This window comes from Ciconia boyciana, chromosome 1, assembly GCF_034638445.1.
Source record: "Ciconia boyciana chromosome 1, ASM3463844v1, whole genome shotgun sequence".
Taxonomy (NCBI): Eukaryota; Metazoa; Chordata; class Aves; order Ciconiiformes; family Ciconiidae; genus Ciconia; species Ciconia boyciana.
In genome coordinates, this window is record NC_132934.1 from 200,010,412 (window position 1) to 200,036,690 (window position 26,279).

Below are 26,279 nucleotides of genomic sequence, written 5' to 3' on the forward strand. Positions count from 1 at the left end.
TGCTGAGGGCCGAGTCATTCACCCCTCTGCCTTCCCCCCCCCAACCTTCTTTCTTCTTTAAAAAAAAAAAGGGGGGGGGGAGATGGAAGTTGCAAGGAATTCCCATTTTCTTTGGAAAGAAAACACAATATTTGAGTTTTGTGAGCTCAGTAGTTTTAGGATCACTTAAATTTTTTTCTTTTTCTTTTTAATAAGCCTTCTGACCTAGAATCATTGTTTGGGGCCGGGGGGTGATTTGTTTTCAAGAAAAAAAAATCTGTCTAAAAGGTCTTTGTGGGGGATGGTGTGATGCTTCAACTGATGTTGGTCAGACTGTTTGTAAACTCATACAAAACCAAAATTAGACTAGTTAGTGGTACTTCTGAAAAACCTACTCAACCATGAGAACCCACCAAATGATGAGTTTTCCCTTTGCAGCCTAACACTTTATACAAATGTGCAAATGAATGTCCCAGCAAGGGACTCCTTTCAGCCTCTAGCTATATAAAAACTAATCTGATCTAAACAGGTTACTAAGGCTTTTCTATACTTTGTAGAAAGGAACAGATATCTTCTGAGAGCAGTTCATCCCAGCAGCCTTTGATAGGGTATTATAGAAAGGTCTTAATCTTTCTTTCCACTGACCTAGAGAGGGAGCATAAGTGACTGGCTTAGGCTAGACAATTAACTGGTAATAGTTTGGGATTAATTTCCTTTTTATACTCCCTCTCTTCTAAAGTCAGGCCAAATTTAATAAAGGAAGATTGTGTACTTTGTGTCACACTTCACCAAACTGCTGTAGTTTTAAAAGTTGTATAAATAAATAGTACATAATTGCACCCAACACAAAAGCATTTTGGTATGTATTATCTCAAGTAACGGTTAACTCAATAGCACAATGTTTCAGCCGTTCTGAGTTCAGTTGGATTTGATCACAGTTTCTGTAGGCCAAGGTGGTTAATTCCAGTCCCCCTGCAATTGTAAGCAACTATGCAGTAGCTGTGAGATCCAACATCTGTTCCAAGCGCTTTCATATACCCTGTAACAGACTGATAGTTGTATTTTTCAATTTTATGCCTATAACACGCAGCAGAAGCAATCAAAGTTATGGCTGATGAGTAAAATTCCCAGATTATTCTAGAGAAAAGAGCATGATTTGCAAAAGAAGGCCAGTCCCCCAGCCTCATCTACGCAAATATAATTTGTGTCCCCATATCTATCAATTTAATTCAAAATGAATGAGCAGTTCTTGCCAATCAGGGATACAGGAGACTTTAGCCACAGGTCAGTGGTGATGGATTGATGTTCTTAGTGCAGATAATCTTCTAAAACATAAGAGGTTTAAAACAAAACAAAAAACCCCACACCTCCCAGAAGGCTAATTATGAGTTGAAGTTACCTTAACTGCTGTCCTGAATCAGGAATCTGTAAGTTACATGTTACCTAGCTGCATTCTTGTAATGCACTATGATCTGTTTTTTCAAAGCTAATGGTGTAATTCCACTAATTACCTGTTTTGTTTCACTAGGTTTCTGCAACACATTTTGTGCTTGAATATTACTTAATTTTGTTTGGAAGAAGTTGATCAGTAAAAAATGGAACATGAACATTTTAGGAAGAGAAAAGAAATTCAAGTTTCTGCACAGTACAATGGAGTCTTGTAAGGACTATTGCAGAGCAGGGAAGTTAAGACAGATGCCTTAAGATTCTTAATGTGCATTTATGCAACACTGAATTATATACTGCTACCAAAGGGCCAAATCCTGAAGTGCCCTGCTTGGATGCAAAAGGTCCAGAGTGGGAACTATGCATTTCTGTTATGCTGCAGTGGTGGGGGTAGATTGCAGACACTCCTACCTCCCCACGGGCAAACTTCATACCTTAGGCAGTGCAGAATTCACTTCCATAGCAGGTCTCCAGGGTACAGAAAGAAAGAAAAGAGGAAAAGAAAAAAAAAAGGGGGGGGGGGGTGTGTCAACATAGAGCCGTGATCATAGCTCTCCAAGTCTTTTGGGACTGAGGATTCCTTCTACTAGCTATGCTTTGGAGCAAGGCAATGCCAACAACGTAAAAGCCTTTTACTTGGGTGTTGCTTTTTTGCTATAGGATTGAGCCCCCCTCGTCATTTTAACTTGATTTATTTAACCATATGAAGAACAGCTCAAAGAAGCAAACTCAGTTTTTAGTTGAGAAAACATAGGTTATTACTTTCCAACAATTGCCTATCAGCATACAAAGCCAGTCCAAAAATGAATTAACAATTGTTACATTTTCTGTTAATGTCTGCAGTGTTCTGTATGAGGCAGTAAGAAAATGGTAACGTACCCCTGAGAAAAACCTTATTGCAGTTGTGTGTTGTTAGGAAATGGAACTGGAAGAGTATGGCTTTTTCTATGGGACTCTTGATGGTTTAGAAATACTGTTTTATACTTTTGTTTTATCTTTTTAATAAAGGCACAAGTTTTTATTGGTTCTAAAGTACCATTTAAACAAATATCAAGTATTTTGAGAAAATTAGTGTTGGATCATACATCTGTGCTAACACACTGAAAATTTGTACGCTTTAGTCTGCCACTTTCAAGTCCAGTTTAAGTGATGCTGAAATTGCTAAAGATTGAATGCTTTGTGCAGTGATGTACGTGTTCACAAAAGACAAAATGTGTTTCCTGTGTGAGGAATAAAGTCCATCCTAACCTCAAGACCTACAGCAACCAACATGGGTTTTTTTCCCCCTCACTGCTCTGTAGAGAAGACTGCTAACTCATCATTGTGTGGTATTGGAATTTTGCACCTGGAAAAAGTGACAAATACTGTTTTCCTGTCTGTAACTTTTCTGATGTTCAGCTGATGCTGATTACAAATAGACGTGAGCCCATTTGATAAAGACTGAAGGTAATAGCCAAGTTGATCTGGACCAAAAGAACCTGTTCGGTTTCTCTCCGAGTGATTGCTACCTAAGTCAATATGTTCATGATGGAGATATTAAGGCATCAAATATACTGTAAGGTTTAAAACAAGTATTTTTGGTCTTTGGAAAGAATACATTTTTCTTAAATATTAATGTTCTAGGACAAGAACACTTTGAGAACCTATGAATGCGATTTGGTCACTGTGGGGTGTTCTTGAGACAGAAGTAATGGTGCAAACTTGCATGTTTTATAGAAGTTGCAGAATGTTTCTTCAAACTTTGTACAAGAAATTTTGCATTTGCTAATTTCAAAACTTACAAAAACATTTGCTACATATTAATCTGAAAGGTTTAGCTTTTTCTTCTCAAATGTTAAGTGAGAAGCGCTCATCTGAAGATAAGCTGTCAGCAGTACTGCACCAGCAAAATTTCTTGGGGAAGACAACAGAGACAGAAGACTGCCAAGTTCACATGGCTCATTCTGGATTTGCAGCCCCAAACACTGGTGGAACTGTAATGGAGGGCCCAGGATATTATCTGGCGTTTACTGCGTCAGTGTATTACAGCTGAGATAACACATACGTGCACAGTCATTGTCTAGCAGAACTATAAGCAAAATCTAGGTCTCTAATATGGTAAATATCACTGATTCAGCAATATGGTCTCTGCTCCCCCCCACCCCACAAAGTGCTCCATACACCCCCATATGAATGTATATATACTGTAGGCTAACGTCGGTATAACTTGTTTGATTTCTTAAGTCAGGATAGTTAATCTACAGAAACAACTGCAAATAAGCAGACTGGGCTAACTCCATGTGTGTTCTCGAGCAAGTGCTGGTCTTCTGAAACCAGTTTTTTGTATATCTGATAGACATTTTTGTGGCTTTTCATGAAGAGCTGGTGTTTCTGACATCTTTATGCAGATCACAGGTACATTTTGTGCCACATTTTTCTCATGTTTCAGATGAGAAAAGGAGGAGAGTAGTGTGCTTAGGGTACTCTGGAGGCCAGAGTTACTGTTGGAGTAAAAGCAGGCATTACTGAAAAGTCATTTTGACAAATATGAAACATAGTAAAATGATTCAAATATGATTAAAAATTCAAATTCACCATGCCCAACCCCCTTTCATCCCCTCCTGGGGAACTGGTTACTAAGAGAAACCCCAGACTGATATAAAGGAATTAAGTTCTCTAAGGGAATTTTATTGATTAACTCTAAGGGCCCACCAGTGAGTGGGATGGGGGGGTCAGGTTTTCCTGGCAGGCCCTGGCTGCAGAGGAGGTATCACATCTAAGGTGGCAGGATGATGTCTTCTGTTCTGTCTTTCAGAGTTCTGTCCTGACAGCTCCCTAGCCATAAGCAAGGGCACTCTGTGCTGTATCAAAGAGTAGGATAGGCACAATGAGGGAGCAAGCCAGGAATTAAAAAGCCAGGAATTAAAAGAGCAGCCCTACCTGTTCAGGAGCTCAGAAGGGAGATGGATCCTGAGAAAACAACTGTTTAGGGTGCTGGGTCACGTTGTACATGCTGGTTTTGTGCTTTAACCTACTCTGTATCAGCAAGTCTTGAAAATACCTAGATTGTCACAGAAAATAAAGCCCTTAAGCTTTTAGATCCATCAAAATAATTACTATTGCAAGGCATAAATAGTATTGTAGTTACTGTAGGATAGTTGACATTGGCTGGAATTAGAAGCTATGCTTTAGTATTTCTTACTGCCTTTTTCTTTTAAAAAATCCACATACACAAGTCATGCACACAAAATGACATTAAATGCCCAGTATGAGGAGAGAAGCCTGACATAGGGCAAAATTTCAGTGTGATTTTTCCTCGAGATTTCTGAAATGTCTTGAGATGATAAACCTGTCCCTGTGAAGATGAGGGAAGGAGATCCATAAGTAGAAAAGAATATTTAAAACTATACAGCTCATACTGTTTTTTTCTTATGATGATTTATTCACAGACTATACAACATGCACATCATTGCTGCTCCTACCAAAGGCATATTATGGGAAGAGGGCAGGAAGAGGTGTAGGTTTCTGTCATAACTGATTTCTTACAGTATTATCCTGAGATTGCAGTGTCACAAGTTAGATGCATTATAAGCCTTTGACTGGAAACCTCCACTTTAAATGTTCAGAGGGTTATTTTAGAGGGAGTTCAGGCACTTTTATTTTTAGTGATTTGAGTAGAAATTATGGTAACATTTTTGTTAAAGCTGTCCACTGAGTGTGGAATTTGCAGGTACCAAGCGACTTTTGGTATGCTATTCTTAGAAACTGGTCCTGTTCTCCAGAGTGCTAAATGACTACAGTTTTCAGGTACTGTTTCTTCCCTTGTTTGATCTGGGGTGGCTCTTCTGTGTTGTAAATAATCTTCTGGGGTTTGGAGGGTTTAGTTACATTCAATACCATTCGATGGCCACTCAGAGAACTTCTTGATCTATCCGAAGTATGGTCCAGTTGTAGCTCACCAGAGCCCCAAGAGGGAAAAAAAGCAGCATCGGCAGCAGCGTTATTGTGTGGCAGATTTACTAAGAGATGCATTAACTCTGACATAAATTAACCAGATCTGCCTAGATCTGGAGCACTGACTGACCCTATTTATTAAAAACTAAAAAAAAAACCAAGCCAAAACCAACTTTGAGCTTCATAGTATATGTTCTCTTAGGACACAGTCTAAAATTGTACGTAATTGAGGGATTCAGGTATACATTTACAGAGGCTCCAAATAGCGGCTAGTTTAAGTGCAGATCAAGAACATGTCTTTCACAGTACCTAAAAAAATAGCTAGGTATGCAACATCAGAGACTCTTCTATCCCTAAATGGCACCAAAGAGAGCAGCTGCATATAAAGTGATGTGTTATAATACTGCACACATTTACTACACTCATTTCTATCAATTTATTTTGTATATATAGACAGCTTTTTATATACATTTTTCTTAATTACACAAGTATGAAATGTAATGAAGCTGCAAGTTGTAGTTAGTTTTAATGCTGGTTAAAACTGGTGTTTGGCTGTTTGTTTTCTGCAGCAATTACTTGAATCTTGTTTCCATTAGGTAGTAAAGTCTGATAATGTTTACAGGATTGCTTTCTTTGTTTTGGGGGGGTTTCCCCATCTTTCTTCCTATCCCCTGCCCCAAGAAAGACAGAGCACATGCTCAGCAGTCAAGCAGCTGTGTTGGGGATGAAGTATTGGGATCACCTTTACTGGCACCAAAGCATTAATGGTGACGTGCAGATTCCCTTCTGTTTACATTGCTTAGCTGACAACATGCTTAGCATGTTCCTCTCTTAATTTCTCCTATCCCTTAACCTGTTGCTAGCATCAGCTTTATTGTGAGAAACTTGTATCTTTCTGAAAGACAATTTACAATCATAAAGCTATCACAGAAAGAGGCAGCATTCCTGTTGTTAAGTCTGCCCCCTCTCCCTGTCCTGTTTTTAACTTAGATGAATGAAACATCCCTGGGTTATCTCTGCAATTATTTTTGTATTTGCCAGCAAGGGTCATCAACATTTGCACTAACCACAACGTCCCAGCTGTTCTACTTCCACATAGTTATTTTTAATTGTGCTGCCTTCACTTGTAATGAGCTGTATTTAAGTTTGAGGTGAATTGTAAAAGATGTATGTAATAATGACACATCTATTGTATTTTTTTGTATGTTACAGATAGGCCTAGTCCTATGCACAGAGAAAACATGTTGCCATTTATAGTTTCATACTTGAAGTAACTTTTTAAAATGGGCTTTTATAAATGAATTAAATACAAAATCACATTACTTTGCCTGGAAGTTCCTTCATGTTTTAATTGTATTGTGCAATTTCCCCATATGTATACTTTTCCATAAATGTTATCTTAAGCCATTTATAACCATTGAAAGTGCATTCAAGATTTTGTACATCAGCGTTCAGACCTGTTCATACTTCTCTGAAGTATAGTTCATGTTTAAATAAAGAAGTTGTACCAGTTTAGGCCTCTCTTCCAAAGTGATAAAACGTGAATGGATTTGACACTTGAATTCATCAGTGACTGCAACATCAACTTAATAAAAGTATGTGAAAGAATCTGAAAATTGCTTAGCTGTAGCATGTGTGTATTAGGTCAGCAAGAAAAACTGCCTACCTGGGAAACATTTTGTACCTGTTCCACAGTTCTTGCACTCCAGCTGCAACAAACCTAAGATTACACTCACTCTTGACACATCTTCCAGGTCACTCACTCTTAAGAGGAGAAATAAAAAAAACCTCTGACTTGTGGCTGACTATATTCCTTCAGGATACTAAACATGACTTAGAAATCAGATTGCCACTCAAACAGGAACCAGCTGTGTTCCTTTTAGATCAGAAACAATCTCTGTAAGAGAGGGCAGTAAGTCAACACTGTCGACTTCTGTCAACACTGACATGACAGCGACACTGCCATTTAAATTCAATTCTTTCCAGCAAGTTTAAAAAAACTGGAACATTTTACAATCTTCCATGAGTTCCAGCCTCATACACCTAACTTTGTAATTCTAGTTCATCTTGGTCCTTGCACCTAGTGCATGCCTGGTGAAATGAGCACTAGGTAAGTAGCGTCAGTTGTGTCTCAAGTATTGATGTCTACAGAATTACCCCATCAGAAGGGAGAGTGACCAGTAAGAGCCATCTGGCCAGTACCAGCAGATAACCCCTTTCAGCACAGCCGGTGTGTTCTCCTAGCTTTCAAAAGGAAATAGTTAGAATCATCATCGTTGCACTTGGTAACTCACGCCATGTTATGCAAAACCCCTGAAGAACAGAAGGCAGGCAGATGGTAGAGAGCCACAGAAAGAACTGTCTTTTTCTAAAGAGATAATAATAAGAAAACATACACTGTTCTGTAGGACTGCTTTTAATGTAAGACTTTTTATACCGTAGCAAAGTCTTGTTTGTCATCTACCCTTATACTGAATTACAAAACTACCATACTAGGTACAACAGCAGACCCCATGGTACTGCATAATACATGCCAAATATAAATACGCCGTATTATTCAAGATGTCCACTTTCTCGACACATTTAAGTGGTTTAAATGATTGCCGATATATCTATGCTCAGGAAACTTGGCTTTCATCAGGCTTTTGAAAGCTTCCCATTTTGCACGTCTCTCTTCTGTGTTATGTTTGTACTCCTGTTCCCGTGTCAGGTAAGGCCGACTCAGCCAATATTCATTCTCTGCTTCAATTTCCAGCCTTCGGATCATTGCTTGCTTCATTGAAAGGGTAACCACTCTTGGTCGCCTGTATTTTCCAATCCATTGTTTTCCAGGAATTCTCTTTCGGAGTAATACTGTTGTTAAAAACATTATGCCTTAAAATATAGACAAAAATACAAAATACTCATTACATTAGGGATAAAATTTAAAAATTCAACAGGAAAAATGAAAAATCTGCATGTACTTACTCCACTGCCTTTTAGCTGGCTGTTTTGAAGTTTGAAGTTCAGAACCCCTGATGCTCACAACCAACCATTACGTGCGTTAGCCAGTACAATGACAGACATATTGGAAACTTAAGACCCGAAAAGGGAAACAGAAATCTTGATTTAGCTAGAGTTTACTCAGTTATCCTTATGTTGAGATTAAAGCATGTCCTCCATAAATTACTTATGAAGGATCCAGTCCCAGATACTACTAAACAAAGGATTCACTTCATTCATTCCTTCTTCAAATAGCAAACTGTGTTGTCAAAACAGAGAGTATTTCCAGGTCTGTCTTCTAGATCCAGATCTGGCCTTTCCTCAGTATTAAGTTTTGAACTACAGTCTCTTCATAAACTTATTAGTATACAATTACTTAGTCTTGTATTTTAACTATGGGAAATTTAGTTTGTGGAAGAAAACAATATCCTATATTAGACCAACAAGTGTATGTAGAAAGCATGAATACAGTTTCCAACACAATGCCAGATGTAACAAAGGAGCAACAAAGGCCAAGCTACATTTAGGTTTGACACACACGCTCTTCATTAACCTGTTTGTTAGTCCTAAACATGCCTAACTCCTAGGTCTCTCATTACACAGTATTTTCATCAACTAGTAAGTCAGCCAAGCACTTCAACACGGCATATAACAGCACTACTGCTGAAAAAAGCCACCCCGCTATCCCCTGTTCCCATGGTGCAACTGCACATCGTTGCTCCACTCTCTGATCCAGGTTAGAAGTGAAGCTGTGGGGCTTCGCGGGGGCATTGCTGCCTCAGTCTCTGGTCCCCCTCCCGGCAGGGGAGGGCAGAGCGGAGCTGCCCGTCTCCACAGCAGCGCCGGCTGCTCCCCCTCAGGCCTGTGCCAGCTGCAGCCCCGACAAGGGATCGAGACCGACGTGCGACGCGGCACAGCTACCCACCGGGGCTCTCCGGTGCCCCAGGAGCTACCCGGGCCGCTGGGCACCCGACAGCTCTAGGCGGGGTTCAGCCCGCACGGCGGAGTGCTGCTGCCCGGGGAGAAGGATCCCCTGCCCGTTCCCCACCAGGGCTCCCCACCGGCAGATGCCGGTTCAGGGCCAGGCCAGCCCGAGCGAGACCAGGGCCAACCTGCCAAAAGACACCCCGCACTCCAGGCGAAGCATTATGAGAGGCCACAGCAGCACTCCGAGCCCTGTAATTAACGGGCCCCTCCCCTCCACCCTCACTCACCGACTCCGGTGACGGCTCCAGCCCCACGGCGGGAAGCAAGATGGCGGCGGGCGGCGGCGGGCGGTCCGTCTCGCGAGAGCTCACGGCGGGCGGGCGGGGCCTGGCAGCGCCAATGGGGCGCGCGCTGCCTGCGGTTCGAAGCTGGTGGCGGGCAGTAACCGTCCCGTCAGGCAGCGCACGGCCGGGCTCGCCTCGCCTCTCCCTCTCCTCAGAGCCGCGCACAGCGGCAGCCCCAGCTCCCGGGCAGCCGTTGGCGGCCGTTCGCGTGGTCTGGGGCTAGTCGGGGGGAGCGGGCCCTCTCCGGGTGGCGCTGGTGCTCCCCTTCCCCGCGGGCGATGGACGTGTCGAGGGACTTCTTCGGTAAGCTGCGCGCCCTAGCCCTCACGCTGGAGAAGGAGGCGAGGCAGCTGGAGCGGGCCCTACGCAGAGAGGACACGGGTAAGCGCAGGCCTCGCCTCCGTCCTGGGGCGGCCGAGTCCGCCGGGGCCAGGGTCGAGGCCTCTCCCGCTCCTAGGGCCGTAGCCCAGCTCCTGCTGGCGTGTCTGTCCCATCCCTAGGCGGCAGGACCCTGAATCTGGAAGGTGATCTGGAGAGTTGCTCCCCATGACTCGTGGTGATGGGCGTCACACCTGGACGCTGAGGCTGGTGGCTCTGCTGGGATAGCCCGGGGGCGAGTGAGGCCTGTTGTACCTCGGGAGTCCTTGGTTCGGGTTCCCGCCTGCCGTTGTGCCCCTACGCTCCTCTGGGCGTGCGGAGGTGGGCCGATGGCTCCGGGGATGGGCCTGGGAGCAGCTCGGCAGGGTATTATTTGGGCTCCCCCTCTTATCATTGTCTCTCTGAGCTCCTTTAGGGAGTGTAGGTGAGCTTTTATCACGGGGAAAAACGGGACGAACGGGCAATCACATTCTTGCATTTACTCTTTTCATGGATTGAGACAGGAAAATGCATTTGCAGGGCTTGTTCTCTGCACAGATAGCTTAAGCTTCTAATTGGATTTATTGCTGTGCTATGTCTTGTCACATAGCAGGCGTTCTCTTTTACACTATTTGCATTAACCTTGATTTCCAGTGAAAGATGTAATGACTGCTGTATGTGTAAGTGAGCAATAGTAACATCTGCCCATGTGCAGATAAGGCAGAAGAATTCAGCTTCTTGTTGATGTATGTTTTTCAGTGGTGTCTATATCACTTTTTTCCAATTTTTATTATTATGTCAAGTTCAAGCTCTTTAACAATAAAAATCTAGGATAAATAATCCTTGATAGCCCAGGGATCTACCTATCATACCAACATCTGCTAAACATTAATTTTTACAGTATTATCTGCAACAGTAAAATGGAAGCCTGTGCAGTTTCTCTGTGTAGTTTAACATACTGTGCAAATTGCAGTCTCATGCTGTGCAAAGTACCTGATGTGAACTAGTTTCTCTTTGGTTTTCTCTATCTTGATTCTCTTTCTCTAACATATGACTCCAACATCTCTAATGTAGGAGATTACGTTCTGATGTAGAATGTACTTGCATGCTAAAATACTAATCCCCCTTTTCTCTTTCCAAACTTTTTTATGTGAACATGCATATCAAAGACTATGAAGACGAATCTCCAATAAGAGTTTTACATGACCTCCATTGTGAAATCAGGAGTCTGAAGGTAACATCTTAACTCACTTCTTTCTTGAAAAACTGGGGGGGTGTTCCATAAACTTACAGTTCTATTTTGATCATTAAGCCACAATACAACTTTGTTAGCAGTTCTGACCCTTATTTTTATTCATTTACCTCTAAGTCCTCATAATGGCTGTGGATGTCGTGGTAGTGCCCAAAAACCTGTGGCTGACTTAAAGTAGATTTAGCAGTGTTTATTAGTTTGCAATCACTGTTGTTGCTCGGGTCAGCAGGGGACAAAGGTAACAGGGAAGTTGTAGCTGTGCCAAGGCATAGGTATAGGGGAGAAGGATTCAGGAGCAGCAGCTCCCTACAGAAGAGGTATGCTTGTTTGTGTTCAATGACTAGCACTTAGAATAAAGAAAATCTTCACAGCAGTTTCAGTACCTTCAGCCATTCAGTTAAACTTGTGAAGAATGGTTTGTTATTTCTTTAACAGAAGTAGCAAAAATGGGCTATAGAAATGAGCAAGTGTAGAAATAATTGAGAGGTAAGCTAGGATATAAACTTGACGATTACCATCTGCTCTGCACTAATTCTTTGTACATAGGGAGTAAGAGGCCAAATTAACTGCTGTTATCTCATATTTTTATGGAGTAAAAGCATATAATTTTCTTTGAGAGGTTGCCAGTAAGTAGTTATCATACTGTGAACTGTCATCTTAGTTTAACTTTTGTAAGTTTTTATACGCTCATACCCTATATATTCCTGATACTTTGTAACCTAGTTTTCAGGTACAGATAAGACCTAAATTTGCTGCTTATCCTCATCTGAATTGAAATTCAATACTTATTCCCAAAACACTTCATGTGTAAACAACTACCATGTGGTGATTTGAAAACCAATGTTTCTACGTTTCCCCCCACCCCCAAAGGAAGATGTTAATGCCAGTCTTGGTAAGAGTTGCTCTGAAAAACAAGCAATTCATGACTTTATGAAGGCAAGTGAAATACTGATGCAAAGAAATGCAGCAGATCTTGGAAAAATAAGAGAGCTGTTCCAGAAATATGGCTACAAACCCTGTGTCAAAGACTCTACAGGTAATATTTCTTGGCAATACAGTATGTGAAGACAAATGTAATTTTCTAAAATGTTTCCCTTTAGCTATGTGTATATTTCTATTAATTAAGAGATTGAGTACGTCTATGTTATTTGCTTTACAATAATATCCAGAGGGTAAAAGATTCTCTTGTGATTGGTGCCATAAGAATAAATGAAAATACAAAAACTTAAGACTTAGATCTGGCATGCTTTTAAGTTAGTGTGTGGAGTTTTTTTTCTCCAGTAATAGCTGTATTCAGAAAACATGTTAGCAAACATGTTTTCATAATCCAGAGAATTACGCTGCTTCAGCTTCTCGTGCATGGGAACCTATTGTAGATGCATCTAAATTAGTTTGTATTCATATGTGATGATTCCATCAACTTAAATCACCATAGAGAAAATATTAAAAGAATGTGCTCTGTAGCATGAGACGCTAGACGAGAGACAAGAGAAGCATGTATGGGGATTAGGTGATGTGTGGCAATCTATGAAGCAGTAGTAGTTTGATCATTGGAGCAGGGGAGATTGTTAATCCAGTCAGAAAGTGCACACACACCTGTGTGAAATTCAGGTATGCCAAATGAGTTTAAAATACTACAGCTGTCAGTTAATACACATACCCCTTTTGGTATCAAGGGCCCAATCAATCTTCAAGAAGCCTTTGGCAGGGCAAACCTTAGCCTTCCCCAAGCATTATCCAGTCATTACACAAAACAAAATTGTGGTTGTGGACCATATTCACCTCCGAGTTAAACTACTACAACTGTTTTACAAAGATATGGCAGAAAGCTCTGTTTTTATAGTACCTGCCTTCCTGTCCTCTCTCTGCCTTAAAGGTCTTTAAAAGAAGACTCCAAACAGAGCTACGAGGTTAATTTATTTTTTGAGATGTATTTTCAAGCTAAGTGTATCTGAATATGTAATACCAATACACATAAAAAGGTAATGCCTCTGCCATATTATTTTAAATAGCCTTTTTTCCCCCCCCCCTGCTTCTTACATCATGCAGAAATTCACAAATTTTGTGAATTTGTACAGGAGTGTACAAACTACACGTTTGCTTATTTCTGCAGTGGACTCTTCTTGATACCTAAAAAGCTACCCTCTTTCATGAGTTTTTAGTTGCTGCTTCAAAACCTTTCTTCAATACTGTTTTTCTGAAGAATGAGGATTCTAGTACTGTGTGCAGCCTTTGCTCTTTCCCCCAAAACATTTTCAGTTCTATACAAATTTTGTTTTCATTGTCATTTATGTTGTACATTTTTAATGAATTTCCACTCTTGCACTGAAATAAAAACAATATATTTAAGATTATCGCTTCCTGCCAGCTCCATGCAGGGAGATGAATTCTATTAAAAATATACTTGTGTAAAAATATTTCAATTTAATTTTTCCTAGAAATAGTATTTATCAATAGAGTGAACTTCAGTAAATATGTGACCTATATTGTAAATATAGCTTAGCCTGATATAAGCTTTTAATATCTGTTGTAGCTTCAGGTTCAGTGCTTTAAAATGAAAGAAGGAATCTATTTTTTACAATAATAAATAAAAAATTTTGAATTGGGGGAGAAGTCCCAATTTATTTTATACATTCTTAAAACAGAAACTTCTGACATAATTTTTAAAATTATTATTATTACTTTTCTCAAACAGAAGAGGAAGAAGTAGTTGACAGTGATTCGATGGTGTCTGTCCAGAACAAATCTGATGAAGAAAAAGCAGATGATGTACCTCCTCTTCCTGCTTGTACTGAGAAGCCACTGGTGCCCAAAGACCCACTGCGTAACCCCCAGCTTTCTGATTTTGGTCTTTCACAATATGCCTTCTCCAGGCCTTGGAGTGCAGTGAAAGGACAACGTGCAACAAATGCATACCAAGAAAATTCAAAGAGCAGGACTCCACTAAAAACACAGACCCCCTGTATTTTGCCCAAAACACCAAAATGTATGCTAAAGATGGATGATTATGAGTGTGTAACACCAAAACTTGAACACTTTGGCATTAGTGAACATACCATGTGTATGAATGAAGATTATACGATGTCGCTTATTCATAAAACTGCTCAGACAAGCAAGAAGTGAGTAAATTACTTAAGTTCAGATTGTTTCTCTACTGAATTTTCTGTAGTTTCTTTTTGCTGTACTAACTTCTTGCTGCTATGGCCCTTCTCTTGTTCTTCAAGCAGGTGATAACGTTGTTATCTACCAGCTGGTTAGTCCTGTGTCTTTATTCAACCCTCTACATGTCTTTTCACCTACCCTTTGCAGTGCCAAACGCTGCCGTGAAAACACATCTCTGATATACTCCGTTCCTTGACAGCACCACAATAAGAATCTTCCATACACAATCTATTTACAAAGGGAAAATGCACAGTATGTCTGATCTTTTGCTTTCCTTAATCTTGGATTTGGATTTGAGGATGTGTTGTCTGCAGTAGATATTACATAGCCAATTTAAAGGTTTCAAAAGCCTTAGGGATATAGACCTGGAAAAAACTTCTAAAGCATTCAGTAAAATGTCTCATTATAGAAACGGTGTATTATCTCTTACATTACGCAGCCCCACCTTACAAACAGTTAGCTCTTTTTGCTCCAGTCTTCTGTTGAAAAGACATCTCCAGATTTTCACTGTTCTAATTAAAATTAAAGAAAATAATTTGCAGCAGAGAGGTGTAGAACACCTTAGCAGTAGAAGTATTTTTCTATACTTCTAAGGTAATGTAAAGGTGGTTAGATCATGTTTTTATAGTTAGTATTAGCAACATGTTCAATTTTAAAAGCTGACAGTATTTAAAAAACTCACTGTTCTCCAGCTAAATATTTGGTATTTAGAGAAATTACTCCAAAACCAAGAACCATATTCAAAATAACTTATGGAAATAATAATTCAACTTTTTTTTTCATTAATCCCTGATATTTGCAATGTAGGCAGAGGTGTGAAGTTCTTCAGAACCATGCCAGCTTAAGTGACTTTGTCCCCCAAAGATCCAGTTTACTACAATGGTTAAATTTTGAGTGTCTTTTTAACTTTAAGATTACTAGGGGAAAAAGTGAAAGTGAAAAGATAAATTTTCTTTTAAAATAGTTTTGGGATCTCTCCTTTTGAATAGTTATGTACATACTATAATGTCTATAAAGCTTTATAGTGTTGGAATTGTAATAACAGGAGAACTGTTACTGAATCCTGAAAGATATTAATTAAAAAATCATTCCCTCTCAAATAATATTTTGAAAATAGTTTCGGCTTTTTGCACAATTTAAGTTATTTTGATATCTGTAATTTTTTGTGGTTTTGTACTACTTTATCTATTTAATGAGAACTGTTTTAAATGTGATCTTCAGCTTTAATTATGGCTGTAATTTATAAATGGATACATCCACAAATGTAGATTCTATTTCTGTGGCTTTTAGTGAAACAATTAGACAGTTCACTAGTGATATTTATATATAACACACCAAAAAAAATCACACTAGCAGTCTTCCATACCCCTAGTGATAATATTAAAATTCTGTTGAGAATTAGTTACAGCATGATTGCTCTTTAACACATCATCATTATTAATGACCAAAACAGATGGACATACACTAATTGTGACTAAAGTTAAAGCTGTGTGTGAATTCAGAATTAGTGGCATATGTGAGAGGTCATGACATTTAAGTCAGAGTTAAAATGTTGTTTGACTGTCTTTTAGCTTATTTCTTGTTTATTTTTCAACATTAAGTTAGAGTTAGCTTGTGGTTTGATCAGAAAGGTTGAAACAATTAAACAGCTTGTTATCTCCAAAAAGCACTCATCTCACCTCTTAGTGAGAAAGATCAGCATGTTAAATGTGCAGAACACTAAGTGAGAAAATTTAAAAAAAAAAAAATACAAGAAAGATTCTTCTTCCCCCCCCCCCCCCGGATAATATGCAAAATCTCTTCCCTGACGATCAGATAAGCAAAAAACTAGTACAAATGAGCTAGCCTTATACCTATAGTTTCCAGGTACAAAGACAGGTAATAATTCTGACTTTCTTGGAGACAGCCCTGCCCTCTCATATCCCTTGCTTGTGCCAGCCAGGTCTTGTACCTAGCTGAAATGTATCTAGCAGCTGTGCATTATGTGAAAACCACTTTGAAAATTCATCTCAAAGTTCTTAAAAATATTTAGTAGACCTCAACTCCCCCAACTTTGTTTTTCAGGTTTTCAGTTTTGAAGCAGCTGAAAAGAACAATATATGTTGGTGCACCTACTACAAAACTGAAACCAAAAGTAATTAGGAAAGAAAAGGGAACAGAAAAAAGTGTCTGAACAAAAGTGTTTATTGTTATACTTGTTCTTCTTCATCATAAAAACTAAAAATCATGTGGTTTCAGCTATCTATAATATTTCCAAGGCAAAACTGACTTGGAAAAATTACTTTTTTTTTTAAATTCAAAATTTGAGGTATGTTCATGTAAGTAAAATATACTGCCTCAAATTGATTTTTTTTTTTAAGCTTAGGCTTTTTGTAGAGGAGCTCTATATCTGGTTCTCATAATTAAGATAACTTTTTAAACATTTAAAATAATTTTCTTGTAGACACACTTTTGTGTAGAGTTTAGGTAAGCTTCCACTTTTTGTCTGGTATTGTCTCTTAACTGCCTACACCCTTCTTCCACTTTTTGTCTCGTATTCTCTCAACTGCCTACGCCCTTCTTCCACTAGAATATCTTGGATATGAAAAAATAATTTTAAAAATTTCAGTTTCTAGTTTTATGGAATTGATATGAAATGGCTTTTCACTCTGAAGTCAGCTAGTGACTAACATAAGTAATCTTATTCAAACTTAAAAATTGAATTAAAAATCTTTTAGTGTTCACAATAACGTTAGTAGGTTAAGAGCCAAAAAATATTTCCTCTTGTTGTTTAGAATTTTGTAGGCAACAGGCAATTAAAAATAAAATAGACTGTACCCCTAACACAGAATTGATGATCATCTGGGACAAAGAAAATTGATCCTACCCTCGATGCTTTTTTGTTTTGTTTCATTCTGGGGTTTTTATGCCTTGAATTGAAGTCTCAGTGTATTTGATAATTTGTGGATGGACTGAACATTTGCATGCTACAGATTGCTGCAGTAGAATCCTAGATGAAAAAATCTATGAAAAAAATCATCTTTGAGGAAATGAATTTTTGACTTGCATGTTGATGAACAAATACTAGAAAAATGATCAGGTTAACAGTATTCCTTTAATTGTGATTTCTTCATACCACTTGAGAGCTAATTGAGGGTTTGGTTTTCAGGTTGGTTAAAAAAGGTGATCATGAAGTAAAAGTACCAGAAATGACACCCAGGGAAATCATGGTTACTCCTGTGCCAAACCCAAAAGTTACAGCTGAGAACGGTAAGTTAAAAATATTTGAAATAAATATACATATGCATTTTTTTACATAACGCATGTGTAAATGCATGGTAAATACATGGTAAACTTCTAAACTGTGTTTCTTGTTAAATATAGTTTAATTCAGGCCCAGTCATTGTATGAGTACTAATGTCTAGATAATGAAATGTTGGTGGCTTCTATGGGGAAGTTTCTCACTTCAGTATAAACCTTTGCTCATTCTTCTACTCATATCCGTCTAGAATTTTGCAGAGGGATCCATCATTTTGTAACTTCAACTTATCCTTATTTGAAATAAAAATACTGTTTTGCCAACTTAGCCTTTTTTTTTTTTTGAGAATACCCATTAGATATGTTTAAAGATAGGAAAGAAGCTGCTTTGAAAGAGGCTAACGAGACAGTAACTTAGATCTTTCAAGAGTAGTGCTAAACCTTCTTTGAGAGGAGATGTAATATGTTATCTTGAAAACGTGTGAAGATCTTGGGACAAACATAGTGACAATTTAATATATGAGAAGCTAAAGAAATGTTAGATTTAAGTTGGGCTTTTTCAGTTATATTCAGTAGTGGGACTAGATTTATTACTTTTTTTTTTTTTTACAATTGTATTTGCTCCTCTTACGGAATTCTGTAATTTGGATGGTTCTTCGTAATAAAAATATCAGCTAAAATGATAGAGGTGTTTTAGAATATGCAAATGTATGAAAAGCTAACAGACTTAGAAAACTAAACTGGGGCACTGGAACTGATATTTTTATATGTGTGTGTATGTATATATTTTTATTTTTGTTGTGTCCTCCCTCCCTCCCCCTCCCCCCCCCGGCTTAAATTCAGCAGCTGACTGGATGGCTTCTCCTATGATACTTGTGTTCTGTACTCCTGATGTGAAAATCCCTTCCAGAACAAATAGTACAGTATTATCAAGGTCACCAGCGACAAATGAACTGCCTCTTCCCAGTCATACAGGAACACCACAGCTTCCAGATTTTGAAACAAGATGGCTAAAGACAGAAGCTAAGGTAGTAAATAGCAATTATGTACATTTTCACACACATTTTACCATAAGCAGTTTTTCAAATGTCAGTTTGGGATTCTTTTCCAATACTACTTTTTCTTATGTCATTGTAGAAGATCTTTCTAATGATAATTTTGTAAGAACATGTATTAAATACTTTACCTAAGATAAGTAAATTAACTGAAGGCATTTAATACCTCTTTTGCAGCAGGTAAAGCAGGGGGAAAAAATTGAGTCGGTGACAATGAATGATGCAACAGATAAACAATACATAGAAGATCGCATTCCTTTTGCTGTGAGCTCTGATGAGTATCTTAAACATTTTGGAGACCCTTCTCCTCCCAAAATAAAACACTATGACCACTTACTCAATACTCCTCCACCTCCAGAAATAACAAGGATACCAGATGATGTTCTACAGGTTAGCTAATACACTTTTTTTTTCCCCTAAATAGTTTTAATATCAAAATAGGAAAATTAAAAGGGCTTAGTTCTATCAAATTTTGTTCTTGAAAAAGGAGTTCTCTGCTACTATTAAAAATGTATAAATTGTAATCCTATTTTGAATTCTTAGGTAATTCTTTTTATTCTCTTTTAATGTTTCCTGTAGATTCTGTCCAGGTATAATCATAAAGTAGACTCTTCTAAAGCCAAGGAAATGGAGACCAAGGCAGGAAATACTACAAAATATGAAAGTAATTTCACTGATTACTGCAACAAAGAGAACAGGTATGATTATATTTTACAAATTTGCTTAAGTAATTTAATTTGGAGGAGCTACGAAGATGCTTTAACGCATTTAGAAATTCATGCAGCTGCTTGCTCTTCAGCTACCAAAATAGCTCTTGTTGATGTGACTAAATAACTATTCTTTGGCATGGTATCTGACTGCCTTTATTGTAAACAACAAATATGATAATTGATTGTGTGTTTGAATCCTCCCAACTTTAAAAAAAAAATAAATGAAGGTAGATTTTTACTGTTTTACCTGTAGGTATATTTTGCTTCATGGCAATCAAAGCAACAGTGAATGCTTTCTTCTGAGTAAATTTAGGCAATAAAACTAAGGAATGGGAGAAAACTATATAAGTAACACGACCAATTTTACAGTTGTTTTGGCAAAGACAAAGTTCTTTGTTCATAAGGTAGTTTTGCATTTCAATATGTGAGATGAAATTAGTCTACAATAAGCATGAGTAATCTTCGAACAATGGAATAATAGCTTTACAAAGAACTTGATAGATATGAATAGAAAGAAGTTTTTTGTGATAACTTGATCAACTGTAGATATTCCTGATTCAATGTAATGTGTATTACACTTGTTGATTATCTGTTAAACTTGGGGTCAGTACAGATTATTTAGGTAAGAGGTACAAGGAACATGTATGGAGTCAAATAATAATCACAACAACCCAGAACAAGACTGATAAAAGTAGGTATCTTAATATACTTGGAGTTGGAATCCATTTGAGTAATCAAATAGGGCAAAGCTCTTACTTTAGCCGACCCTTCCTTTTTTCTTGTCAAAATAATTTTTAAAAAAGTTTTCAATGTTTATGTCTTCTGCTAATTCAAAATATGATTGAGATAAGTTCATGAACTCTTCTGGATATATTTGCAGAGGATATCCTGGATTTTTCAAGCCAAACATCTGAAATCAAGCTGAAAACCATGTTGAGAGTGTTTCACATTCATGGATCTGATGACTGAATCATAACAAGCTCAAAAAGCAAAAGAAAGCACCAGTGGGAGGAAAGAACCATACAAAAGAAAAGCTTTTTCAATGGAGAAAGTTTGATGTGGATAAACATAAATATTCTTCAAAGATGACTGGGGTCATGTGCGAGGTAGTACTTCAATTGTTTCACCTGATTCTCATGTTTGTTGTGTATGCTTGTGTTTGTAGTAGGCTGTAGAGAAGTGTAGTTAAGTTGCAATAAAGGGAAAGTCCAGTATATTGCCCCAGAAAGGGGGTGTCTCTGGCTGTTCTGGTGACACTGTACATCTTTTCAGGGCTGAGTTTGAAGTGTAGTACTTCAATCGTGTTTGGTATCTTCAACAGAAACGACTCTTTTTTTTTTTTTATGTGAAGAGTAACTCCTGCTTTCCTGTTTAAAGCACTTCTATGCTATTAGTCACTTCTGCAATACTAAGACATATTGTACGTATTTCTGCATCAGGCACTCTGTTACCTATTTGATGGACAAGTATTTCTTATGCTGCTGCTTCTTTCTTGTTATAGTTTTCTTACACTGACATCGTATTGGGTGCTATACATTTCTTTTCCTTTTGATAGCCTTTCTGTAGCCCTGAAAGGTGACTCTGGCTCCAATATGAATTATTTGAAAATATATTGTGCGATTGTTACTGGTTATGTGTATCTTTGCTGGAAAGATTTGCTGGCAGGCATGTAGGTGATTGCTTACTCTCCTGCGCTGCCGCCATGTGCGTTCTGTAAGTGGTGGTGTCACTTCTAAATGTGCACATCTATCCCTGTAATAGCTGACCAAGCTTAAGTTCTCAGAGCTGTTGGGCACTTTTTTGGTATCTGGTAGTCATAGTAATTACGATGTTTTTCTACCAGAGATTTTACTTTTGTCCACAAGAAATCCCAGCTACATATCCTTGTTTGGAGCCAGTTTGCTGTTTCCAATGTCAGTTCTTCCTCTGAGTGACTCCAGGACTGCTCTTACCAGCTGTATGTGGTCTTCCTATTGATGGCTAAAATTCTGTCATTTATGTGAGGGCAGGCATGCAACACATGAGAAGGAAGAGACTGTCCCAGGAGATGGGGAGAAGTGTATGCTTGTCTGAACTTTCTGAACACAGCTCCGCATTTTTTTGAAGTCCTCAGGTTATGCAAACAGCTAGAGATGCCCAGAAGTATTTCTCCAGTTGCTTAGACAGACTTGTCTTGGCTAAAACCTAGCAAGTAAAGGTGCCTTTTTCCTGCTGTTCCAGTCATTGTCCAGGATAAGCATACATCAAATTAACTGGAGAAGCTGATTTTTCTACTGTTTCTGGCCTGAGCACACTGTCATTTTTCTGTGCTAGCTTCTGTTTGAAAATATGTATGTATTATTATGTGTCGGTCTTTGAGCTTGATCAACACTTTGGAATACTAAATAAATCTGTCTCAGATGCTTGGTGGCTGCTTGGAAAACTAATCATCTGCTGCTATAAAAGTACTTACTTGTTCTACCAAACTCCTTCAGAGAGTGAAGGCCAGACCTGCTTCCAGCATCTTCACAGACTAAAACCACTTAATGGGCTGGATGCTAGTTGTGGAATGTCATGGTCTTAAAAACGTACAAAGTATTCTGCTGCAGAGCAAGAATTTTTCAGCCAGACAGATTTACCAGCACTAAGTAGGAGGGGTTTCACAGCCTGCATTCTCCCTCTACAGCACTTCATAGCTACTTTCTTGCCCTGAAGCAAGCCAGATATCCTGAAAGACTCCATTTAACATGAAATGGAACAAGCAGCACTACTGTCCTGGACCTTGCTGTAATCCTGTCCCTGTTTCCCCCCCCGCCCTCCCCCATGAAATTCCCAAAAGGGCTTATAAATGTCTTTTTCCTAAACTCTTCCCTAAACTTTCCCTAAACTACCTAGCCATGCTGGGGTTCTCGCCATAAGCCACTTGCATCATCAAAAACTAGTTTTAGTTCTAGTTTTAGTTTGTTGTACTTTACCTTTGAAAACCTTTTAGGTTTCAGTAAGGCCTAAGCAGTAGTTTGAGTATTGGGCATGGGGGAGGGAAAAGTTGGCAGAAGTGAAGCATAAGCAGTGTTGGAAACTGATCTGTGTTCAAAATAAGCTGGGGAGGGAAATTTTCTGGTTTGTCTTTTTTTTTTTTCCCCCCTACCCAGATCAGTTCTCTCAAGCAGGTGGCTGTGTGGCCATCTGATAAACTGCACAAGTTCAAATACTGTAACAACCAAGGATGTAGCCATGGGGCTGGAGGAGTATAAGACTCCACTTAAGGCAGTATTGCTGCTGAAGAAAGGCTCGTCTTGCTGCACACTAAAGTAATACAACATGTCAGAGTGGGAACAATGCAAATGAACTTAAAACAAAAGTTACATGTTGGTTTGTTGTGGGGAGAATCTGATAACAGCATTGGCCTGTCAGAAAGTGCAGTTTGGAAAGACAGTAGCTAAGTAAGTAGCTGACACACTAGTTCTGTAAGGGACAGTCATCACCTGAAAATATGCAAGATTGACTTAGTACGGTTCTGTGTTGTGCTTAATTTAGTTTAACTGGGGGCTGCTTCCACTAGAGGCTGTTTCACCAGTTCTCTTGCACGGAATCTAGGGGTTGTGCAGTTTTATGATGGACTCCTTGCATTTGCTGAGCCACTGAAAGACTAATTAATTTTGTTTTCTCTTCTAGTTTGTCCTTCCCAACAGTAATCTCAAACTTAGCTTCTGCCTGTGTGAGCACTAGATCAGATGGAAGGGAAGGGTGAGAATGGGATCACATCTTCTAGCAGTAGCCTGCAGTCAGAAAAGATTGAACCCAGCACAAAATTGTGCTTCACTGTTTAGGGACATCTGGGGGAAGCAGCCAAAAAAGCATAGCCTTTAGTTTTCCTTCATTAGCTGTGGTTCTTAATCTTTTTTCACTTTTTTAAGTATATCAAATGTGTCAGCTAACAGAGGCTTCTCTCCATAATCCCATTTGTTGTCAAGGGAATGTCTCGACTGTTCTGCCTAGGAAGCCCCTTAAGGTGGTCAGTGCTTTCTTAGCTTGGAAATATTTTGCCTGAGGTTAAATACAAATATGGATCTTGCAGTGAAATGAAACTTCCCAGATGGTTGTCAAATGGATAAATGACAAGCGTCGTTTTTAGTGCTTCCCGTTGTGCTTTTATTGATGTCTTTTTAAATCACTGGAACAGTAACTGGAGTCCAGGCTTCCTTGGTTATTTAAAGCATCATGGATGCTTTAAATTTTCTGTAAGATGTGATATTTGCTTTGTTCCCTGTTGTCATTATTCAGATGTTCCAGTATTTGTGGTGGTTGCGTGTGCTCCATCAACAGCTGTAGTTGATGTTAGAGATGCTTTGTATTTTGGGAGTACCTTGTTTCCCCATGGGACAGTAATGCAGACATTGTGGCATTTATAAGGAGCAATGACAACATCCGGTGGCCACACTATGGAATCACATGTACGTTAGTCCACAAGAATACAACTTTTGACCAGAATACATCAGTTAATGCTGGCTACGTTATCTATCAACTTAAACGTGAAACCTCCTGCTGTTCTTACGGTAATACCCACTTTTGCAAAGGGGCAGCTGACGACATGGTAGGGAGCTGACCAGGTCCATTAACTTCTTTGATCTTGTCTTGTGTAATTCAAGTTGAAGAATTTTTAAAAAAAAAAAAAAAAAAGGCACAATGTGCACACATGGGAAATGGTCCATGGAAGAAAATGCTCTGCTACATGGGCATTTCTCCTGGAGAGAGACCAAGGATAGTTTGCAGAATACCCAGCAGGAAGGTGTTCAAATACTTGAATAATTTTTGGCATAATGTATTTGTGGCTTAAAGCCCAGTGGTTATGCTCCCTAATGATTGCTTATGCAATTGTTGTAAACCAATCTATGGCCTTGCTGCACAGTCCCGCCTTTCCTTTCCCCTAGCTGCAGATCCCACGTTCTCAGTTGTGGCTGCACGGGAAGCCATTCCTGCTTGCCCAGCCACCAGGAACTAACTGTTGTTTTCCAAGGTTAAATTATTCATGGACTCTGCATGCTGACCCAAATCACTGCTCACCTGCAAAGAGGTTGAAGCAATAAAAGGGAAAGAGTGGGGGGAGCGGGAGCCAGGACATCCCTCTTCACTGGCAGTTTAAGCTGCTTGGGGAATTGTATCCTGTCTGGCTGGCTGCTTTAGTAAGGTTTCCTGAGGCTGTTGTTCCATGAGAGCTTCCATGGCAGCTGAAGCAATTCCTCTTCTTCACCCCACCACCCATCACCGCTTCCCCCTCCCTCGGACAACTGCTTGGGTGGTTGTGATGAGTTAGACTGGAGAGGACACAGCTACTATGACAAACCTCACCTTTGGAAGAGGGCCCTATAGGTGCAGGGTGATGTTCGTTCCTGGCCATGTAGGCTGTTGTGATGTGGTGCTGGTGGGACTGTATTTCAAACCTTTAGTTTCAGGCCCCTGTTAAAGACCCCCAAGTCTCTTCAAGCTTGAAGACACTAACTCATGTTTTTCTGCATGCCTGAAGCATGGGGTGGGATATTCATGCCTCAGCCAGCACTAAGAGGAGCTTACCCAGAGGTAAGCCCTTGAAGCTGTCACTTGCAGTGTTCACTGGATTTTCTTGCTGAGTGTTGAAGAGGTCAAGTGAGTTTTTGGGCCAGGATGTCTCTACTTAAGCCTGTCAGTTCTGTGAGACTGGAAATACCCCAGGGAGGGTCCCAAACACCCCGGCTCCTCTGAACCCAGCCCTTAGCCGATTTTTTTTATCTCCAGTGCCTTGCTCTAGTATGCCAGCCAGGCATCCCCCCTCATCACTGACAGGTCTTTGTGGCCCGGCATGGCACCAGCTGTGCAGGACATGACAAAACTGTTTTACAATTCACATTCCTCAGGGTCCTGTTCTGTCGAAGGACCTGATGCTTTTTTTTTTTAACCCAGCTGATCTGCTGTAATGTCTAGACACAAGGGCTGAGACAAGAGCAGCAGGTAACTGTATTTGGGTTTGGCAGTTTGTGTCTTGGCTGCCCTGGTGCTGTTCTTTGAACATGACCATAGCTGTTGTCATTCATTTGTTCTGACACAACAGGGTTTCTGAGACCTTCTCATTTTTCCATGCTTTCCATAAAATGTCAGAACTTGCTGATAATGCTTAATGTTTTCCTACTGCATCACAACTGTTTCTCCTTTTGGCCAGATGTATAAAGCAAAACTTAAGCCTCCACAACTGCTCCAGTCGATGGTGAACATGGTGCCGGAGTGAGGAGTGTGTCTGATGCAGCCCTGCTTATTGACAAAGTGTGTGTATGAGCCTTGTCCTTGCCACTTAACTAGGGAGGGAATTAACCCAGATACCAGTTCCTCCACCAGAGACGCAGAAGTGCTGCGGAAGAACTTTGATAAGGGTCGTGCTGCCATTGCAGGGAAGGAGATGGCTGCTCTTCTGAGGCTGTAGCCTCTGTTCTTTTACATACATATGTATGTGTGTACACACACATGCAGGAACCTGTAGTGGAGGGGTGGTGAAATTGGAAGGGGACTGTGGAAACAGAGCCCTTAGTTTAAGGCCTGAGCATATCAAAGAGGAATTCCCCCCTCCCCCCCCCCCGTTAAATGAAAGCCTGGCTAATAATCAACAGCAGCAGTATTTACATAAGGTGTAACAAGGTAATGGTGGGGGGTTTCTTGGTGTGAAAAAATAGCATTTTTGATACACCTTTTTTTAAATGTATTGAATTAGTTTAGGTGGATAAAATGAGGAAAAAAAGTTTTAGTTCTAAGAACCCAGTTTGCTTGGGGAAGCAGAGCAGAGAGTCCTTCAGGACAAACAAAACCTCAACAGGCAGGAAAGGCACACCAGAAGGAACACAGAAACATAAAGCCATATCTATGGGAGCAGGGCAGCCTGCAGTAGCTGCTA

At 39.6% G+C, this 26,279-nt stretch overlaps 3 protein-coding genes across 8 annotated transcripts in view; 2 read left to right on the forward strand and 1 right to left on the reverse strand.

The window, feature by feature from the left end:
- Positions 1-7,028, forward strand: part of ZDHHC20 (zDHHC palmitoyltransferase 20) — a 49,799-nt gene extending 42,771 nt beyond the window's left edge. For 2 of the 3 annotated variants that reach the window (XM_072850505.1, XM_072850504.1), the window contains exon 12: positions 1,508-7,028. The gene's annotated coding sequence lies outside the window, so the exon portion shown is untranslated. The remainder of the gene's footprint in view (positions 1-1,507) is intronic. The other variant, XM_072850503.1, reaches the window with a different exon arrangement.
- A 730-nt stretch (positions 7,029-7,758) lies between these two features.
- Positions 7,759-9,647, reverse strand: MRPL57 (mitochondrial ribosomal protein L57). Of its 2 annotated transcripts, XM_072850507.1 has the most exons (3): positions 9,555-9,585; positions 8,326-8,432; positions 7,759-8,232 (listed from the first exon to the last, which is right to left on the reverse strand). In XM_072850507.1, the coding sequence occupies exon 3, from the start codon at positions 8,225-8,227 to the stop codon at positions 7,916-7,918; it is 312 nt and encodes a 103-aa protein (XP_072706608.1). In that variant the 5' UTR covers positions 8,228-8,232; positions 8,326-8,432; positions 9,555-9,585; the 3' UTR covers positions 7,759-7,915. The 2 variants fall into 2 exon arrangements, with proteins under 2 accessions (XP_072706608.1, XP_072706607.1); XM_072850506.1 differs by lacking the exon at positions 8,326-8,432 and having other exon boundaries at positions 9,555-9,647.
- A 61-nt stretch (positions 9,648-9,708) lies between these two features.
- On the forward strand, positions 9,709-20,598 carry SKA3 (spindle and kinetochore associated complex subunit 3). Of its 3 annotated transcripts, none has more exons than XM_072850502.1 (9): positions 9,709-9,992; positions 11,138-11,202; positions 12,091-12,256; positions 13,916-14,339; positions 17,531-17,631; positions 18,463-18,647; positions 18,855-19,064; positions 19,254-19,372; positions 20,265-20,598. In XM_072850502.1, the coding sequence occupies exons 1-9, from the start codon at positions 9,890-9,892 to the stop codon at positions 20,296-20,298; spliced, it is 1,407 nt and encodes a 468-aa protein (XP_072706603.1). In that variant the 5' UTR covers positions 9,709-9,889; the 3' UTR covers positions 20,299-20,598. The 3 variants fall into 3 exon arrangements, with proteins under 3 accessions (XP_072706603.1, XP_072706601.1, XP_072706602.1); XM_072850500.1 differs by having other exon boundaries at positions 9,712-9,992; positions 18,852-19,064; XM_072850501.1 differs by having other exon boundaries at positions 9,712-9,992; positions 18,466-18,647; positions 18,852-19,064.
- Positions 20,599-26,279: the final 5,681 nt, after the last annotated feature.